The 18,369-nt window shown below is 43.0% G+C and overlaps 1 protein-coding gene across 1 annotated transcript; it reads left to right on the top strand.

Moving 5' to 3' along the window:
* Positions 1-1,283: 1,283 nt before the first annotated feature.
* Positions 1,284-17,519, top strand: LOC310864620 (protein NLRC3-like; the record flags this gene model as incomplete). The annotated part of the gene is made up of 8 exons (XM_083773308.1): positions 1,284-1,308; positions 4,293-4,375; positions 4,569-4,611; positions 5,949-7,740; positions 8,585-8,761; positions 12,194-12,352; positions 14,541-14,587; positions 16,984-17,519. Exons 2-8 carry the CDS (start codon positions 4,340-4,342, stop codon positions 17,517-17,519), a joined length of 2,790 nt encoding a protein of 929 aa, XP_083629434.1. The 5' UTR covers positions 1,284-1,308; positions 4,293-4,339.
* Between the last annotated feature and the right edge of the window lie 850 nt (positions 17,520-18,369).

Raw genomic sequence — 18,369 nt, 5'->3', positions numbered from 1 at the left:
TGTTTTCCTGGTTTCACACTGTTGAATCTGTACTGGACTTTGGTGGAGGAGTTTTAGGGAAAAATAAAGACCCTTAAACTGCATTACTGACTGTTCTTGGAGCCCCCCACAATCTAAAGCTATGTTTCTATGTCAGTGGTTCTTCCATTAAAAAAAACAAAATCAATAGCTAAAGCACCAAAATGGGTTCCCGCCCCAAAATGTGCTGCACAAGGTGCCCTTTTTTTTCACTTGAGCACCTGCCCCTCTAAATGTCTGTGCACGCCACTGGCAGCACCTATTCATGCAATCCCTGCATGTGTCATTTTCTGTGCGACTGGAATTCAACAAGTCGTCACTAGTGTCATCACTGCAAAAAGCCCTGTGAATATCCACCACAATGCATTGCTATAGCTGCTTAAAACCCATTTTGCGCGGGAACCCCTTTTGGTGTTTTAAGCATTACGTTATACTTTAGCTATTGAAAAAATAGCAGTTCTACAACCTTCATAGTGCTGCGCTATGAAGGTTGTAGGTCTGCTATTTTTTTTAAATCGTGAAAATGTGTTGAAAATGTGTTTGAATATATATTCTTTCAGAGCGAACGTTTTTAACTCTAATCTTTGCTTCAGGGGGGGTCCCTGGAACAACATATGTGACCAGATTTGACTGAGAGACTGCCATCGCGCACATTCCAGCTTTTCAGGAGAAAAACTTTTTTTTTCTTATTTTTCTTTTCAAAATGAGTTAATTGCACAGGCAGACTCTTCACATACTAGAGCAAGTCTGAAATAAGTGTCAAAGCTGAAATTGACATGTAAATATGAAAAAAATGCTTAAACATGTAGCTATTGTAATGTTAGAGACCACAGAAGTGAACCTTTCAAGCCTGTTTTCTCAACTCGCTGTTTTCTGCAAGACATTACTCTATAAGCCATATCTCCTAAACTGGTGGGTCAAACTGAACAACCAATATGTCAATTTGAAGCTATGATTCCCTGCTTTCAAAAAAAAATCCAATGGCAGTCTCCCAGTCAGATTTGGTCACATATTTTCAGACAGGGTTCGGTGGCCAAATACATACATATTGAGGTCCTTGATATGAAAATGTTTGAGAACGACTGACATAAAAACATAGGGTCAGGATTTAGAAGGCATTTGTAGAATCTGTTCTCAAGTCTAAATGGGTTTATTGGAAATCTCCAACACTGATGCTGATAATGAGTTGCTATAATGCTATCTGTCCCATGAGTGATAATGTAATCCAATTGCTGATCAATTATGTCTCCTTTTATTTTAGTTACGCAATACTGCTGTGGACCATTTTAAGTGAGTAATTCTCTCTCTCCCTTTTAGATTTTTTTAAACTTTTTTTATTTTAATTTTTTTAGACATTCTGCGCACAGAGCCTTAAAGGAGAATTTCATATTTTCATTTCTTACCTTTGTTATTTTGTGCAAAAGTGCCGATCTACAAGCTCACAACATGTTGCAGAGCGACGTGTTGTGAGCTTGTAGATCGGCTATTTTCAGCATGCAACCAAGTGTGGATCTCTTGTCCACTAGTCCCTCCCTAACATTTTAGTACTCTAGTCTTTTATTTATTGCCGAAATTGTCGATATATTTAGTCTTAGTTTTAGTCACCATAGCTTAGTTTTCATTTAGTTTCTATTTTGTTTTTGTCAGTGAAAAAAGGTATAGTCGACGAACATTTTTCGTTTAGTTTTAGTCGACGAAATCAACACTGGTTTCTGCCTCACATTATAGAGTATCCATTCTGTGTATAAATAAGGTTTCTCTTCTCTAGATCTTGTAGATCGGCTATTCTCAGCAAGTGTAAAATCAGGCATTACGACGGCATCAAGGCCCGCCAAAATACATTTTGTTCGACTAAATCAACTGTAGATTTAGTCGACTAAAACCTTATGATATTTAGTCGACTAAAACTAGACTTAACACTAAAACATTCCGGGTGACTAAAATGCGACTAAAACTAAATTAAAACTATTCAAAAGACTATGACTAAAACAACACTGTTCCCATCCCATGCGATCATGACTGTCTTCCTCTCTGCCCTCTCAGGGGAACTGCCCATAGATCCGAAGTCCCGTTAGTCCGAACATGCACTGCTCCCGTGCTTGCGGTTAGGTTTAGGTGTGCTCCCGTGCTTGCGGTTAGGTTTAGGTTAGGGTTAGAGATAGGGATAGTAATTTCGGAAACAATGAACCTTCTGACTAATGACACGGCACCCCTCTCTCTCAGACCCTGGTTACAGCCACGCGCGCTTCGATGTTTCCAACGGAGCGAGGCCATCCCTGGAGGATGTTAAAACGATGAAGGCCCCAGGCCTGGAGCAGCTGGTGGACCTCATTGAGAGGTGCTGGAACCAACATCCTGACCAAAGACCCACTTTTAAAGGTGATAAATAGGACTGTCCTGCAACAAGCACAGGGGAGGATGGGGGAAGATGAACCATTTTTTACTTAAGTTGTCCTGGAAGCAAGGCAAAATGAGATGGCAGTCAAATCTAATGATCTACACATATTTCAGGATGTCCTCTATCAATTGAAATGATGAGTAAGCAGCTATGACAAAGGGCCATGAAAATATGACCTTTTCAAAAAAAAAAAAAAATGGCTCAATTTGCCCCAGGTAAGGGGTAAGTTGATCCAAAATTGAACCACATGATATTTTAATGTAAAGAGCTTAAACTTGAACAGATAATGTATTCACGTATTGAAAATAATTTAATAACAGTTTTCCCTTTTGCAAATAGTCTTATTTATCTGTTTATTTATTATTTAAACAATATAAAGACAATTAAATAAAGTTTGTTATTCAGAACCTTATAATATTTGCAATATTGTTAATACAATATAGCAAATTTGCAAACATTTGCAAACATCCAAATTATAGGTCATTCAGTATAATTTGAGTAGCTAATACTTAATACAAAAATATGAATGGTGATTCACATTAAGAAAATTGGCTCAATTTACCCCAAGGAATTGGTTCAACTTGCCCCATGGCCACTTTTTGACAAAACATGGCTAGCTTAATGCTCCAGGCTAATGTTTAGCTAAATGATTCACATGGGTTTTATACATTGGTATATCACCAACATGCATGATATATAAGTTTAGACCTGGGTGCTTTTGCTTTAATATAAAAATGATTATTCCAGAAAAGTTTATTTTTTTTACTTTGACCAGCAAAAAACACTTTTTTGTGTATAAATGTACTTTCCACTTTGTCCATGTGTCTCTCATCTTCATAGTCAGGTTGAAATGGTGGGTGTGTCCTGATTTTGAGGTCACATGACAACTCATGTGTGTAGTTTTAAAGATACAGGGGGTGGTTCAACTTACCCGAAGGTCCATCTTCCCCCATCCTCCCCTATATATCACTTTTCAGGGATTTATTGTTTGGCTGTTGTATATCTTGACATATACAGTAGAATGTAGCGTTGAAAGTGTAATTATGTGTGCTGGCGACGTGTTTCCTCTGTGACGTGTTTTCTTTCATGTTATTGCCCAAAATTGTAGCTTGTAACTTCAGTAGCTAAGCTACAAAAAATGACCCAAAAGGTAGCTGAGCTACTTGACGAGGTACACAAATATGAATGTAGCTAAAATACCACAAGCTACAGCAAAATGTAGCTCAGCTACGTAGCTCAGCTACATGTAGCTTAATACTCCCCAACACTGATAATCGGGGACTAAACTATTTGACATTCAATGTTAATTCAAAGGTCGTCTTATATCTGGGACAATACGGTAACACCTCTCACCTAGATACCGGTGAACTGCTCACCAACGGGAGAAATATTATATGGCACTGAACAGAACAGAATGTATAAATATGATTATCTTTGGGGGGTCCCCAGTTCAAATATGATTATTTTGGGGGGTCCCCAGTTCAAATATGATTATATTTGGGGGTCCCCAGTTCAAATATGATTATTTTGGGGGGTCCCCAGTTCAAATATGATTATCTTTGGGGGGTCCCCGGTTCAAATATGATTATCTTTGGGTGGTCCCCGGTTCAAATATGATTATCTTTGGGGGTCCCCGGTTCAAATATGATTAGTTTGGGGGGTCCCCAGTTCAAATATGATTATTGGGGGGGGGGGGGGGCAGTTCAAATATGATTATCTTTGGGGGGTCCCCAGTTCAAATATGATTATCTTTGGGTGGTCCCCAGTTCAAATATGATTATCTTTGGGTGGTCCCCAGTTCAAATATGATTATCTTTGGGGGTCCCCGGTTCAAGTCTGAGCAGCTGATCATACTCCGTGTCTGTGTTGTTCCCAGAATGCATCGCTGTGACAGAAGTCCTGTATGAGAAGAACAAGAGTGGGATGAATCACGCCGTCTACCAAGTCCAGCAGGAGCTGGTAAAGAACGTTTGATGCATTCTGAACTCATTCACTCACTCACTTTAAAACATTTATTTTCATGTTTTTCTTATCTCTAAATCTTACGTTGCACAATCAGGGGCGTTATGCTAGTGCTACAGCTACGCAGACAACGCTATGGAGTTGACCATATACTGTACTTAACTGTAAATAACATGAATGTGTTCAACAGGATGGAGTACAACAGGTTGACCCCCCAAAAGACGTCATTAGGGGTAAGTGAGTTCATTTCAAAGAATTAATTACAAATCATCTAATTAATTAGATTGCTTTTGTCGAGCCCCAACTCAGGGCCTATACGTATAGGCCTATAGGCATGCATGCATGTCACACACATGCACGCACGCACGCTCCTGCAAAAGATGAAGTCTATGTTCCCTATCTTCCATTTTGTATGTATTTTTAATATTAAAATATTATATTCCAAGAGAGAGACAGAAAAAAGAAAAAGAAATTACTAAAAAAAAGAAAAACTTTTTTTACCTTCTGTCCTGTCAATTTTGACTCGTAGCACCACAGATGTCACTTTTGTTATAGAGACCATCAGGGAATTAACTCATGGTGATGATACATTTTGTTGCGTTAAAAAGAAATGTAAAGGGGGAATACATTTTACCCATTTTAACATGAAAACGGGTTAATTTTTTTTACCCCCAATACAATGGAAGGGAATCAGGGCTATAAGAGATATTTACATAGAGATATCTACACCGCACGCATTTTAAGTCCACCCCCCCCCCCCCCTTCCATTCCTGTGAATCCCTGTGGGACCATTTTGTTTTGTGGGACCCATAATCTTTTATTATGCAAATTGCAAATGGGAAAAAAATATATTTTAATTTAACCATGATAACAAAATAAGCTCAGATAATTTATATTCCAGCCTGTGACTTCGATAGGCCTATACTGTTTAGCTCCTTAATGCCACTTTTAACCCATTTTAGGCTGGAACCAATTTTAGTGTTAACATTACGTTATGCTTTAGCTATTTAAAAATAGCAGATCTACAAGCTCATAGCGCGCCACCGAGTGGCGCGCTATGAGCTTGTAGGTCTGCTATTTTTTTTAAATCGAAGAGCGACTGACATAGAAGACATTTTTAGAATCTGATCTCAGGTCAGAATGAAAACTGTCAGGATGTACAAGACATTTTTAGAATCTGATCTCAGGTCAGAATGGGTTAAGGATACTTTATATTACTCTGGCTAGTCTCGCGTAGCCAGAGTCTTGAATTCGAGTAAGGAAGCTGGCATTTCCGTTCATGAAAAAAAAAAGTAATTTTAATAGTAGTAGTATAGTATATATATATATATATATAGTTGTAAAAAAAAATCAATTTCTGCTAAGCAGCAAGCTATATATGCTATATAAACAAAGTGTCTTTTCTGAAATAATTGTAAAGAAGTCTCATTAATCCTTTATTTTTTTTATCCTTTATCCTTTTATTTGACTACTTATTCAGAATGCTTCAAGCTATTGGAAGAGATCGAGTCATTTGCCATGACTTAGACTTATTCATGTCCTCTGTTCTTTGGTCATTCAGAAACTCCAGCTCCTCCTCCTCCTCATAATCAACAACAACAACAACTACAACAACAACAACAACTCAAGTCTAATCTGAGGAAGAAGTTTCAGATCCACAAGAAACAAGGAAAACAGATCTTGGTAGAGCCAGAGCTCTACATCCTAGAGAAGGACAGTGGAGAGGACAGTAAACTAAGTGAGGTCAGGCTGATTGAAATAGCAGCCTGTAAACAAGGCGAACAAGAAACACCAATCAAACTTGAAGACCTCTTTAACCATTCACCTGGACAAAAAGCGATCAGAACAGTGATGACGAAGGGGGTGGCTGGCGTCGGTAAAACAGCCCTAACTCAGAATTACACTCGCGACTGGGCAGAAGACAAAGGCGACCAGAATATCCATTTCGTCTTTCCTTTCACTTTCCGAGAGCTGAATTCAGTGAAGAAGGACCACAGCTTGGAGGAACTTGTTCGTGCCTTTTCTGGCATCACGGAAGCAGGGATCTGTGGCATCCAAGAGTCCAATGTTGTGTTCGTCTTCGATGGCTTAGATGAGTGCCGGCTTCCGCTAGACTTCCAGAACAACGAGACCGTGAGCGATGTCACGAAGCCAGCCCCGGTGGGTGTGTTGTTGACGAGCCTCTTCAAGGGAGCGCTGCTTCCTTCCGCTCGCATCTGGATAACCACGCGACCTGCAGCGGCCGGCCAGATCCCCTCCGAGTATGTTGACAGGGTGACAGAGGTGAGAGGGTTCACTGACCGCCAGAAGGAGGAGTACTTCAGGGAAAGGTTCAGCGATGATGAGGACCAGGCCAGCACGGTCACCTCGCACATCAAGACCTCACGGAGCCTCCACATCATGTGCTACGTCCCGGTCTTCTGTTGGATCCTCGCTGCGGTTCTCGAGGATATGTTGAGAACAGAGCTGCACGGTGCGCTGCCAAAGGCCCTGACCGAGATGTACATCCTCTTCGTGGTCTTTCAATTCAAACAGATGAATCTCAAGTCCCACGGCAAGGCTCACAAACATACTTTCTCCAATTCAAAGAACAGGGAGATCATTATGTCTCTGGGAAAATTGGCGTTTGAACAGTTGGAGAAAGGCAACCTGAACTTCTATGAATCCGACCTGAGAGATTCTGGCATTCTTATCAAAGATGCATTGTGGTACTCCGGAATGCTGACAGAGTTCTTTAAAGAGGTGCGTGGGGTGTTCAGCTTTGTCCATCTGAGTGTACAAGAATTCATGGCAGCTCTTTATGTCCACCTCTCGTTCGTCAATGACGGCGTCAACGTACTGTCAAACTCCAAGCGGTTCAAGCTATTCAGAGACAAGCCTACGTTAAATGACCTCTACCAGGCTGCTGTGGACGAGGCCTTAAAGAGCCCAAACGGACACCTGGACATGTTCCTCCGTTTCCTCCTGGGCCTCTCGTTGGAGACGAACCAGGCGCTTTTACGCCGTGTGATAAGACAGACGGGAAGCAGCGCGCCGCCACAAACCAATCAGGAAACGGTCGTCATCAAGTACATCAAGAAGAAGATCAAGGAGAATCCCTCCCCGGGGGAGAAAAGCATCAATCTGTTCCACTGTTTGAACGAGCTGGACGACCACTCCCTGGAGAAGAAGATCCAACGGAACCTGCAGACCTCCGGAAGCCTCTCCGCCGACGGGCTCTCTTCTGCTCAGTGGTCGGCCCTGGTCTTCATATTGCTGTCGTCGGCAGAAGAGCTGGACGTGTTTGACCTGAAGAAGTACGGCGGTTCAGAAGAGGCTCTTCTGAGGCTCCTGCCCGTGGTCAAAGCTTCCAACAGTGCTCTGTAGGTGAACCGGGATGGATTTATTTATTTATGCTTCTCTTGACTTACAGGAAATGCATTTTTTTTCCCAGTGCACGGTGGCACAGTCGGTAGTGCTGTCGCCTCACAGCTAGATGGTCCTGGGTTCGATCACCGCTCGGGGCGCTGTGGGTGCTGGCGGCGTGTTTCCTCCTCCGCGTCATCAGTGCCCATACCCGAAGGCGGGGTTGGCGAAAGGGCCTTTCTGTGTGGAGTTTGCATGTTCTCCCCGTGTCCCCTAGGGTAGGTAGTAGGTACCCTCACAAAAAACATGCAGTAATCCTGGTCACTAAACTGCCTCCCCCTGGCCAGCCGGGGCGCCTGATGGAGGGGAAAGGAACTGGTTGGAATAACGTGTTCCTTCCACGCGCTACGTCCAACCAGGGAAACTCCCCCCTGTCAGGTGTAAAGGAGCAACTTGGACACTCAGGCATGAAGGAAGCATGAGTTCAAGTCCGTTGCTCTCCCCTTGTCCCCCATATATGGGGACTAGGTTGGTCTCCCCTTGTCCCCCATATATGGGGACTAGGTTGGTCTCCCCTTGTCCCCCATATATGGGGACTAGGTTGCTCTCCCCTTGTCCCCCATATATGGGGACTAGGTTGCTCTCCCCTTGTCCCCCATATATGGGGACTAGGTTGCTCTCCCCTTGTCCCCCATATATGGGGACTAGGTTGGTGGAGGGTGTGTAGAGCCCAGGATCACATTAGATGATTGACACAGGGGTGAAAAAAAATGGGTTACAAAATCGTGGGATAAAAAAAACATATAAAAAAAAGGAAATGCATTTTTTTATTACTGACGTTTCTTTGTGTTTTATTCACAGGCTGAGTGGTTGTAACCTCTCGGAGAGAAGCTGTACGATGCTGTCGTCTGCAGTGCTGAGCTCCGGCTCCTCTCGGCTAAAGGAACTGGACCTGAGTAACAACAACCTGCTCAATTCAGGGGTGAAACTGATCGCTGACGGACTGGGAAGTTCACAATGTACCCTCGAGACTCTCAGGTCAGTATTCCCGAAACCTCGTTCAACGGATGACCATTTGTGACCCTTTTCTGCCTCGCGGCGGGTCCTCCCGCATGCAGTGTTGTTTTCGTCGACTGAAACTAAGACGGAAAATGTTCGTCGACTACCTATTTCCACTGACAAAAACAAATGGAAACTAAATGAAAACTAAGCTACGATGACTAGAACTAAGACTAAATATACTGACAATTTCGTCGACAAATTAAAACTAGACTAAAATGTTATAGGAAGGGACTATAGTGGACAAGAGATCCAGTATAAGTCATTTTACACTTGGTTGCATGCTGAAAATAGCTGTTGCGACGCGTTGTGGGCTTGTAGATCGGCTGTTTTCAGCAAGTGTAAAAACACTCATTACGACGGCATCAAGACCCGCCAAAATAAATTTTAGTCGACTAAATCAACAGTAGACTTAGTCGAATAAAATCTTATGACATTTAGTCGACTAAAACTAGACTAACAGTAAGACATTCCAGGTGACTAAAATGTGACTAAACTCAAATAGAAATTTGCTGCCAAAAACAACACTGCCCGCATGCACGCAACGTTGAGGAGAAACAAGGACACAATAATCCTGAAATAGAATCCAAAAGAAAGTATACTAAAAATACGTTCAGGTGCTGAACGAAAAGTACAGTACGTTCAGGAAAAGGAGACGTCGTCTGCACACTGTTTAGTAGCTCCCAAGGACATTTTTATTTAAGTTTAGGATGACAACGTTTCAAGCCCAAATTGGTCTTCGTCACTCAGGTGTACCATTCACCTGAGACATTAGAGCTTAAATCAGTGTGTAATTATTATACATAGACGTACAGTAAATACAAACGTAAATTGGTCATGCTTGGTGCATCCTAACCTTTAAAACAATTAAAACAGCAGCTAAAATCATCGGCACTACAGAATTACCCAGTCTCCATAACATCTACACCACTCGCTGTATGAAAAAAGCCCATAACATCATGGAAGACACCAGGCACCCCGCAAATACCCTGTTCAAACTACTCCCCTCCAAAAAACGCTACCAGAGCATCAAATCTCGCACCACCCGTCTCAGTAACAGTTTTTACCCCCAGGCAGTCAGGCTGCTGAACAGCTGACATTGAACTGTATATTGCACTGTTTTGTCACTTCACTTGCACTTTTCTTTTACTGTTTTTGTCTTTTTCTTGCACTATAGATGTTTGTTTATGTCCTGTTTATGTAAGACTGAGAGTGCTCTGAGCAAAATATTTTTCATTGTATTTATACAATCTGGTATATATTAATATATACCAGATTAATATACCAGATTTCTCCTCCCATCCACTTGCTTTAAGTTGCTCAAAAGCGCATGAGGCGAACGTGCTGGCCGTTGACTATCATTGCGCCGTTTGCGTGCGTTCACGTATGAAACATAGCTATGTTCACGTGTCACGGGCCCAGCGCTGGCTCGAGCTGCAATACCAAATTCGGCCACTGTGTCCATTCTCGCCTCAGGGTTTCCTTTCCTCCCGGTGCCGTCTCTATTCATATTTACTCTTAAGATCCTAACATGCTACACAAAAGGCCCAATCGAAATACACCACGTTAGTGACATCATAAAACCATCCCCTCCCCTAAACCCTCCCCCTTAATCATACAACACCAGCGTGGGTCGTTGGTTCTCCACCCAGTGCCCACACAGTCGTAAGCTAAATTCCAATACCGCAACTTTCACACTCGCTCACTCTCCTCGCGTCCTCCACTCGCTCCTCGGCTCCGCCCCCAGCGAGGAGGAGAGGAGGAGGAGAGGATTCAATGCGAGGACAGAGTGGTGGTCGAATTTTCCTCTGGAATCGGATTTCAAAGCGACGGCACATTCCGCGATCACTAATGACGTGTATCAATTCAATTCAATTCAAAGGGCTTTATTGGCATGGGAAAACATACGTTAACATTGCCAAAGCAAAAGTGGTGTCACACAGCTGGATGCCTGGATCACTGGAACTCCAAACAGAGCCGTACAGTCTACAGAATAGACAATTCATCATTTTGTACATGTAACCGAGGGTCCGAGGCCAATGTGTATGTATTGGTAACATGTGCAAGGCAAGGCTATTTATTCCTGAAATAGTGAATAAGCGCCAGGATGCGCACACGTATAAATCACACCCCCCCCCCCCCCCCCCCCCCACTCCTCCGACAGTCAGTCCTCCTCCGCGGTCTTTGCAAATAACGGACACTATAACAGGAATTAGGTATAGTCTCTCTGACTTACATATTCAGTGCAGTCCACATATAAATAAATACATTTTTCATTTTTGTCACCGTCATTCATAGCAGTCTGTGCATTCAGGCATGCACAGAGATAAATTAACTATAGCTTTTGAGGTGCGCACAATATAGCCGGCCTAATTTATATATCCTACTTTTATTATGCTTATATCACACAACGCAATAAAGCCAGTGGCTTGTTGTGGTCCTTTCACTTTCACATAAGTAGGCTAGATAGGCTACTTTATCATTCTGAAGCTCTATTCATTCAGCGAAAATGTGTCTCTTCAACAAACAGTTGAACAGTGCGTGCATGTGTGTGTTGGCCGTTGGGTCGGCGACTTCAGCCGGCCGGCAGCTAGTGGATGGGGGGGGGGGGGGGTACACAGTATCGGGTTTCATCAGTGTTTTCTGTGCCACATGTGGAGGAGGCGGACTTATGTCACTGGAGAAGGAAAGAAAACATGTACACGTGATGCGGAAATCCGCTGCGAGGAGACAAAATACCCCACCGAGCCTGCACCTGATGTACACTCGCTCTATGCGGTCTCGGAGAGCTCACTCGGCTCCTCCACTCGACTCTCCTCTCCTCCTCGATGGAGCGCTTTAACAATCGGAACGTTAACCATTTCCGGGTCACGCTGGAATGACCCCGAGTGACCGAGTGGGAGTGAGCGAGTGGCCGAGATTTTGGGTATTGGAATTTAGCTATAGAGTATTATATGAATAGAGAAGGCACCCAGAGGAAACACTGAGGCCAAATGGACATAGTGGCCTAATGAAGGTATTGCAGCCTGGCCCCAAACACATGAACGCGCTGGTCCGTTGACTATCATTGTGCACGTTCACGACGGCAGCACGCTCGTTCGCGTTCATGTGTTTGGGGCCAATCCATCCCAGAGTGCACTCTGTTCCTACCCGGAAGGAGGAGTGAAATCGCCTCATGCGCTTTTGAGCAACTTAATGCAAGTGGATGGAAGGAGAACTCGGGTGTCTTCTCTATTCATAATACTCTATGGTGTGACTGTGAACCTATAAGTCCCAGAGCAACCGCTTGTCTCCTGCATGGCTGCTGTAACAATAAGCACCCACTGCATGTTAGAATGGATAAATGCGTACATGAGGACAAATGTAATGTATGTGCAAATGTGTGTTGTGCGTGCGTGCGTGCGTGCGTAGGTTGTCAGGATGCATGGTCACAGAAGCAGGCTGTTCTTACCTGGCCTCGGCTCTGAGATCCAACTCCCGTCTCAAAGTGTTGGACTTGAGCTACAATCACCCAGGAGGAGACTCGGAGAGGGAGCTGCTCTCTGCTGCACAACTGGAGATCAACCTCTGGTATGTAGAGACTTAACCCATTCTGACCTGAGATCAGATTCATACGAGGTTTCCACTGGACACACACACTGGTCTGATTATAACCCATTCTGACCTGAGATCAGATTCATACAAGGTTTCCACTGGACACACACACTGGTCCGATGAACCCATTCTGACCTGAGATCAGATTCTAAAAAATGTCAGTCAGTCGATTTTTCAAAAATAGCAGACCTACAAGCTCGTATCGCGCCACTCGGTGGCGCGCTATGAGCTTGTAGATCTGCTATTTTTCAATAGCTAAAGCATGACATAGTGCTAACACCAAAACGGGTTCCCGCCCAAAATGGGTAAACAGTAGGCTTTTTTAACCCATTCTGGACGGGAACCCCTTTTGGTGTTTTTGGCATTATGTTAAAGGACAACTTTAGTTTTTTTCAACCAAGGTTCATGTTTTAGGTTGTTATTAGAGAAACTAAAAGATGACTGTTAATCTTTTTTCATTTGCTGCTTTCTTTCGTTTTAGGGATTTTAGCTGTTTTTGACAGGGGGGCGGGGGCATTCGAGCATGGGGCTAAATATGTATTTTTTAACACAATTTTATGGTGATTTATTTTTTTATGGTTTACTATAGTCCTAATAAACGCCAGGAAATTACATCTGGCCACAGAAGATCACATGATCTACTGAATGTGAAGGTAGCCTACTGGGGGGAGGCTTATACTGTGTGTATAGGCTCAATATGTCAGTTTGTCACATTCAGTAGATCCTGTGATCTTTTGTGGCCAGATGTAATTTCCTGGCGTTTATTAGGACTATAGTAAACCATTAAAAAATAAATCACCATAAAATTGTGTTAAAAAATACATATTTAGCCCCATGCTCGAATGCCCCCGCCCCCCTGTCAAAAACTGCTAAAATCCCTAAAACAAAAGAAAGCAGCAAATGAAAGAAAATGAACACTCACCTTTTAGTTTCTCTAATAACAACCTAAAACATGAACCTTGGTTGAAAAAAACTAAAGTTGTCCTTTAAGTCCTGACGTCACTGTCCAGTAGAGGGCGCCAGTCCACAGGTTCGTCTACTTTTTATTTGCATTGACATCTCCATAGGGGGAGATTTTAGATCGCCTCATATAAGAACTGTGTTTGAAAGATAAACCGATCACCCCGGCCGGCCTTATATGAAGCATCGACTGAAGGTGGAAATGTACAAATATACCCAAAGAGTAACAAAATAAGCGTTAGAAAGGAGTCAAACAACCCATGAGAGACTACATTTCCGGGTAGGCGGGGTGGCTGCATCTGCCCGTCGTCGCACAACAGAAACTGAATGTTATAATTATGTTTATTTTTAATTTAATTTGATTGATATTGAATGTTTCGTGGTTAGTACGAGTCGAGTCACCACCAGCGGAGCTTACGTCAACGAGGAATCTCAGGAACGCAATGTGTTGACAGCTGGGCGTGACGTCGTATATTAGCAGCGACATTGCCTTCATATGTAGTTTCAAGGCTTTTGCGGCCACATTAATTCCATTTTCTCCAGAAACTGGCTGTATCAGATATGAATGGACATCATTAACGACGCACAGCCACTCCCCTGACAGAAAGGCTGGGGTGGTGGGTTTATTTTTCAAACACAGTTCTTATATGAAGCGACCTAAAATCGCCCTATGGAGATTTCACTGCAAATAAAAAAATACATGTACCTGTGTATTGGCGCCCTCTACTGAAAGTGAAGTCAGACTTCGGTGCTCTATACTTTAGCCATTGAAAAATAGCAGATCTACAAGCTCGTATCGCGGCACCGAGTGCCACGCTACTTGTAGAGCTGCTATTTTGGAAGAATCCTGGAAATGTGGCACAAATCTTTGAATGTATATTCTTTCAGAGCGAACGTTTTTAACTCAAATCTTTGCTTCCGAAGAATAACATAATTATTTTCAGATGGGGGTGGGTGGCCAATTAGTAAATTACATATCATTTTCGGGGGTCCTCCTTGAAACATGAAATATTGAGCACCATTGATATTAGAAACACAGGTATGTCATTTAGAAGACATTTCTTTAATCAGACCAGTGTGTGTCCAGTGGAAGCCTCGTAGCCTATGAATCTGATCTCAGGTCAGAATGGGTTAAGATAACATTATTATAAGTCACTGTTTCTATTATCAGATGGCCTGACTCTGTGTCTTCTCCGTTCCCCAGTGTCGACTATTGTGGAGTGGACCGGCTGAAACCAGGGCTGAGGAAGTGTGAGTGTGAAGTATTATACATCAGATCAAAGTATCACACTATCCAGCTACTGTATATATACAGACAATATACAGTAGATGCATGATATATTATGAGCTTGTAAAAAAAAAAAAAAAGAATCTCGTCGTCTCTAGTCTCCAACCAGCAAACGTCACAAGCTTTTATGAATGAATGCATTATATTTATACCTTTCCAAACATTATATACAAAGTGCTTTACAGACAGGTTAAAAACAACAATCATAAACATTAACAACATCAAGAACATCACATCACAAAGTTAGGTATGCGGTCTAGCTTAACTTGGACTCTGCCTTGCATAGTCCCCAGTGAATAGGCAGTTTGCCCTTCACTGGTAACCCTATTTTGGACTTATTTTTAAATATATGAAGGTATTGCGGGCAGGGATTTTTACAAAAAAGCCCCCCTTTTAAAATACATACACACACACATACATACATACATTTTAGAAGTTGAAGCAGTTTTTAAGGACCCACTTTTAGGCCAGTGCACCAGAGCAAGCTTTTGCCTTTTTTTAAACCCTACCCATTTTAACCAAATACATACATACATACATACATACATACATACATACATACATACATACATACATACATACATACATACATACATACATACATACATACATACACACACACACACACACACACACACACACACTCACACACAGCGATGGTGCGCGGGCCGCAAAAGCCCGGTCACCTCGGGTGACAATAAGGTCTTATCTCTATATTTACTTTCATTATCCTAAGAATAGGAACAGCTCATATACACAAGCAGCAGCATGTGAAATTCACTCAGTAACATACTACTGTGAATGTAAGTATAATGAGTCAATATTAACAAAACACACACACACACACACGCGCACACACACAGACACAGGTTTGTATTAGGCCTACACTAAACATCAACATTTTAGGACGACAATTTTATCAATGCTATTTTCACTTGTTTTTAGCAATTTTAACCATACACCTAAGACATGAGAATAGCTACAAGATCACAATACGTCGTGTCCCTAATTTTTTATAATACGGATTCAGTGGTTAATTATGTTCTGAATGTGTGCAGGGTTGAGTATGTCGAATCTAGTTTGCATTCATGAGGATTTAGTTGCCACAATGAAATAAAATGGCGATAGTATATTCAGTGTGGGGCAGACAGACAGCCTGTCACAGCCATATTTGGGAGACCAGTATTTGGCATATTATTATGAAGTCATAATATGTTTGTTGTCTCCACCAGGCCGAAGGCATGTGGGGAGAGTATGTTTTGCACTCCGTCCGTCCGTGTGTCCGTGTGTCCGTCCGTCCGTCCGTCCGTCCGTGAGCAGCTAATCTCGGCCACCGTTAACCCGATCGATGCCAAATTTTGCACACACACTCCCTGGATGCCAACGATGAACCTCTGCCCCAAACTTTCCACAACGGCCTGTTATAGCGCCACCAGGAGGCCGCTTTGTGCAAAACAAGTTTTTGCACAGTACACCTACAGATTTTGTCCAAACATCACGCAAATTGGTACACAGTCTCTCTAGAGCCATTCAACGAAACCGGTCTTTCAGATTTCTCACACTCCATCCTGATTGGTTAAGATTGGCTTCCAAAATTCACAGGAGTGCTCAGTTTCAAACAAAATGCTGCAAATCATGAGCACATAGCGTGATTTCCGTGACATTGTGCACCCACATTCCCACTAGGCCGAGGACGAAATGCCACATGAACAATTTCAACTCGGATCTGTGGATAACTTTGTATGCCAACTCCCTAGAGGCCAAGGAAAAACCTTTGCCTGGAATCTTTCACATCTGCTCTTTATAGCGCCACCAGGAGGCCGACATATGTAAAACACATTTTCTATTATTACTCCTTCAGATTTTATCCAAATGTCACGCAAATCGGTATACACTATCTCCATAGTCATGTGATCAACACGGAGCGGCACCATTTCCCATCTTCCATCCTGATTGGCTAAGATTGGCTTCCAAAGCTCACACGATTCGTCCATTTCGAAAAAAGGCCACAAATCACAAACACAGTGTGCAATTTCCGTTAAATTATACACGCACATTTTCACTAGGCCGAGGACGACATGCCACAACTTTTTCCTCAAAATCAGCCTTACGGTGGCGCTATAACAGGCCAATTCCTGTTTTTAGCTATAACTGCATCGATCTGTATACAACTTATGTATGCACACATGGAAAAACATTGTACCTGCATCCCTCCAACACGAACCTCCGGCCCAAATCTTCCTCAACAGCCTGTTATAGCGCCACCATGAGGCCACAACCTGACCTGCCCTGGTGGAGACCTGTGCCGATTGGCACTTTGTCTAGTTAACTATAGGTTTGTGTTGTGTGTCATCATCAGATGCGTGTGAACTCACGCTGGATCCAAACACGGCGCAGAAAAGCCTCTCTCTGTCCGAGAGCTACAGGAAGGTGACGAACGTGGGAAAAGACCAGGGATACGCGGACCATCCGGACCGATTCAGCGTCTGGGAGCAGGTTCTGTGTCGAGAGGTTCTGAGCGGACGTTGTTACTGGGAGGTGGACTGGAGCAACAGGGTCAACGTGTCGGTGGCGTACCGAGGGACCGACAGGTTCGGATACAACAGCAAGTCCTGGAGTCTGTTCTGTTGTGACGACGGTTACTCTGTCCTCCACGACGGGAAGCAGACGAGACTCTCCGTCCGTCCCTCTGACTCCGTCCTCCGTCTCCGTCACTCCAACAGAGTGGGAGTGTATTTGGACCGTCCTGCCGGCGCCCTGTCCTTCTACAAGGTGTCCTCTAGCTGCACGCTGACGCACCTTCACACCTTCCAGACCACGTTCACTGAGCCGCTCTATGCCGGGTTAGGGTGCTGGTACATGGCTGGCTCCTCGGTGTCTCTGTGTCAGATCTAGGAGGAACAGTAACACCCCTGTACCTGGATGCACTGCCACGTATGCACAGCTTTTCACCGGAGGACAAAAACTGAAATTATTTTCTTTTTTATCCAAAATGAGTTAATAGCACAGGCAGACTCTTCACCTATACTAGAGCATGCCTGAAATGAATGCCAGAGCTGAAATCGACATGTAAATACGAAATGAATGCTTAAACATGTAGCTAGGTGTAATGTTAGAGACCACAGAAGACATGTAAATATGAAATAAATGCTTAAACATGTAGCTATAGGTGTAATGTTAGAGACCACAGAAGACATGTAAATATGAAATAAATGCTTAAACATGTAGCTAGGTGTAATGTTAGAGACCACAGAAGACATGTAAATATGAAATAAATGCTTAAACATGTAGCTAGGTGTAATGTTAGAGACCACAGAAGACATGTAAATATGAAATAAATGCTTAAACATGTAGCTATAGGTGTAATGTTAGAGACCACAGAAGACATGTAAATATGAAATAAATGCTTAAACATGTAGCTAGGTGTAATGTTAGAGACCACAGAAGACATGTAAATATGAAATAAATGCTTAAACGTGTTTGCTTAAATGTTTGTGTAATATAATAATGCTGACAAGCTGTTATATACATGGACTCTATCACCATATTTCAAACTCACCTCAAAACCCACCTGTTTAGGCAGGCCTATGACTCTGTGTGACCTCTGTGTGACCTCTGTGTCTTCACCTCAAAACCCACCTGTTTAGGCAGGCCTATGACTCTGTGTGACCTCTGTGTGACCTCTGTGTCTTCACCTCAAAACCCACCTGTTTAGACAGGCCTATGACTCTGTGTGACCTCTGTG

This window comes from Protomyctophum parallelum, assembly GCF_964188405.1.
Source record: "Protomyctophum parallelum genome assembly, chromosome: 9".
Lineage (NCBI taxonomy): Eukaryota > Metazoa > Chordata > Actinopteri > Myctophiformes > Myctophidae > Protomyctophum > Protomyctophum parallelum.
The sequence above is the reverse complement of the archived record's forward strand: the minus strand, read 5'-3'. Positions and strand labels throughout refer to the sequence as shown.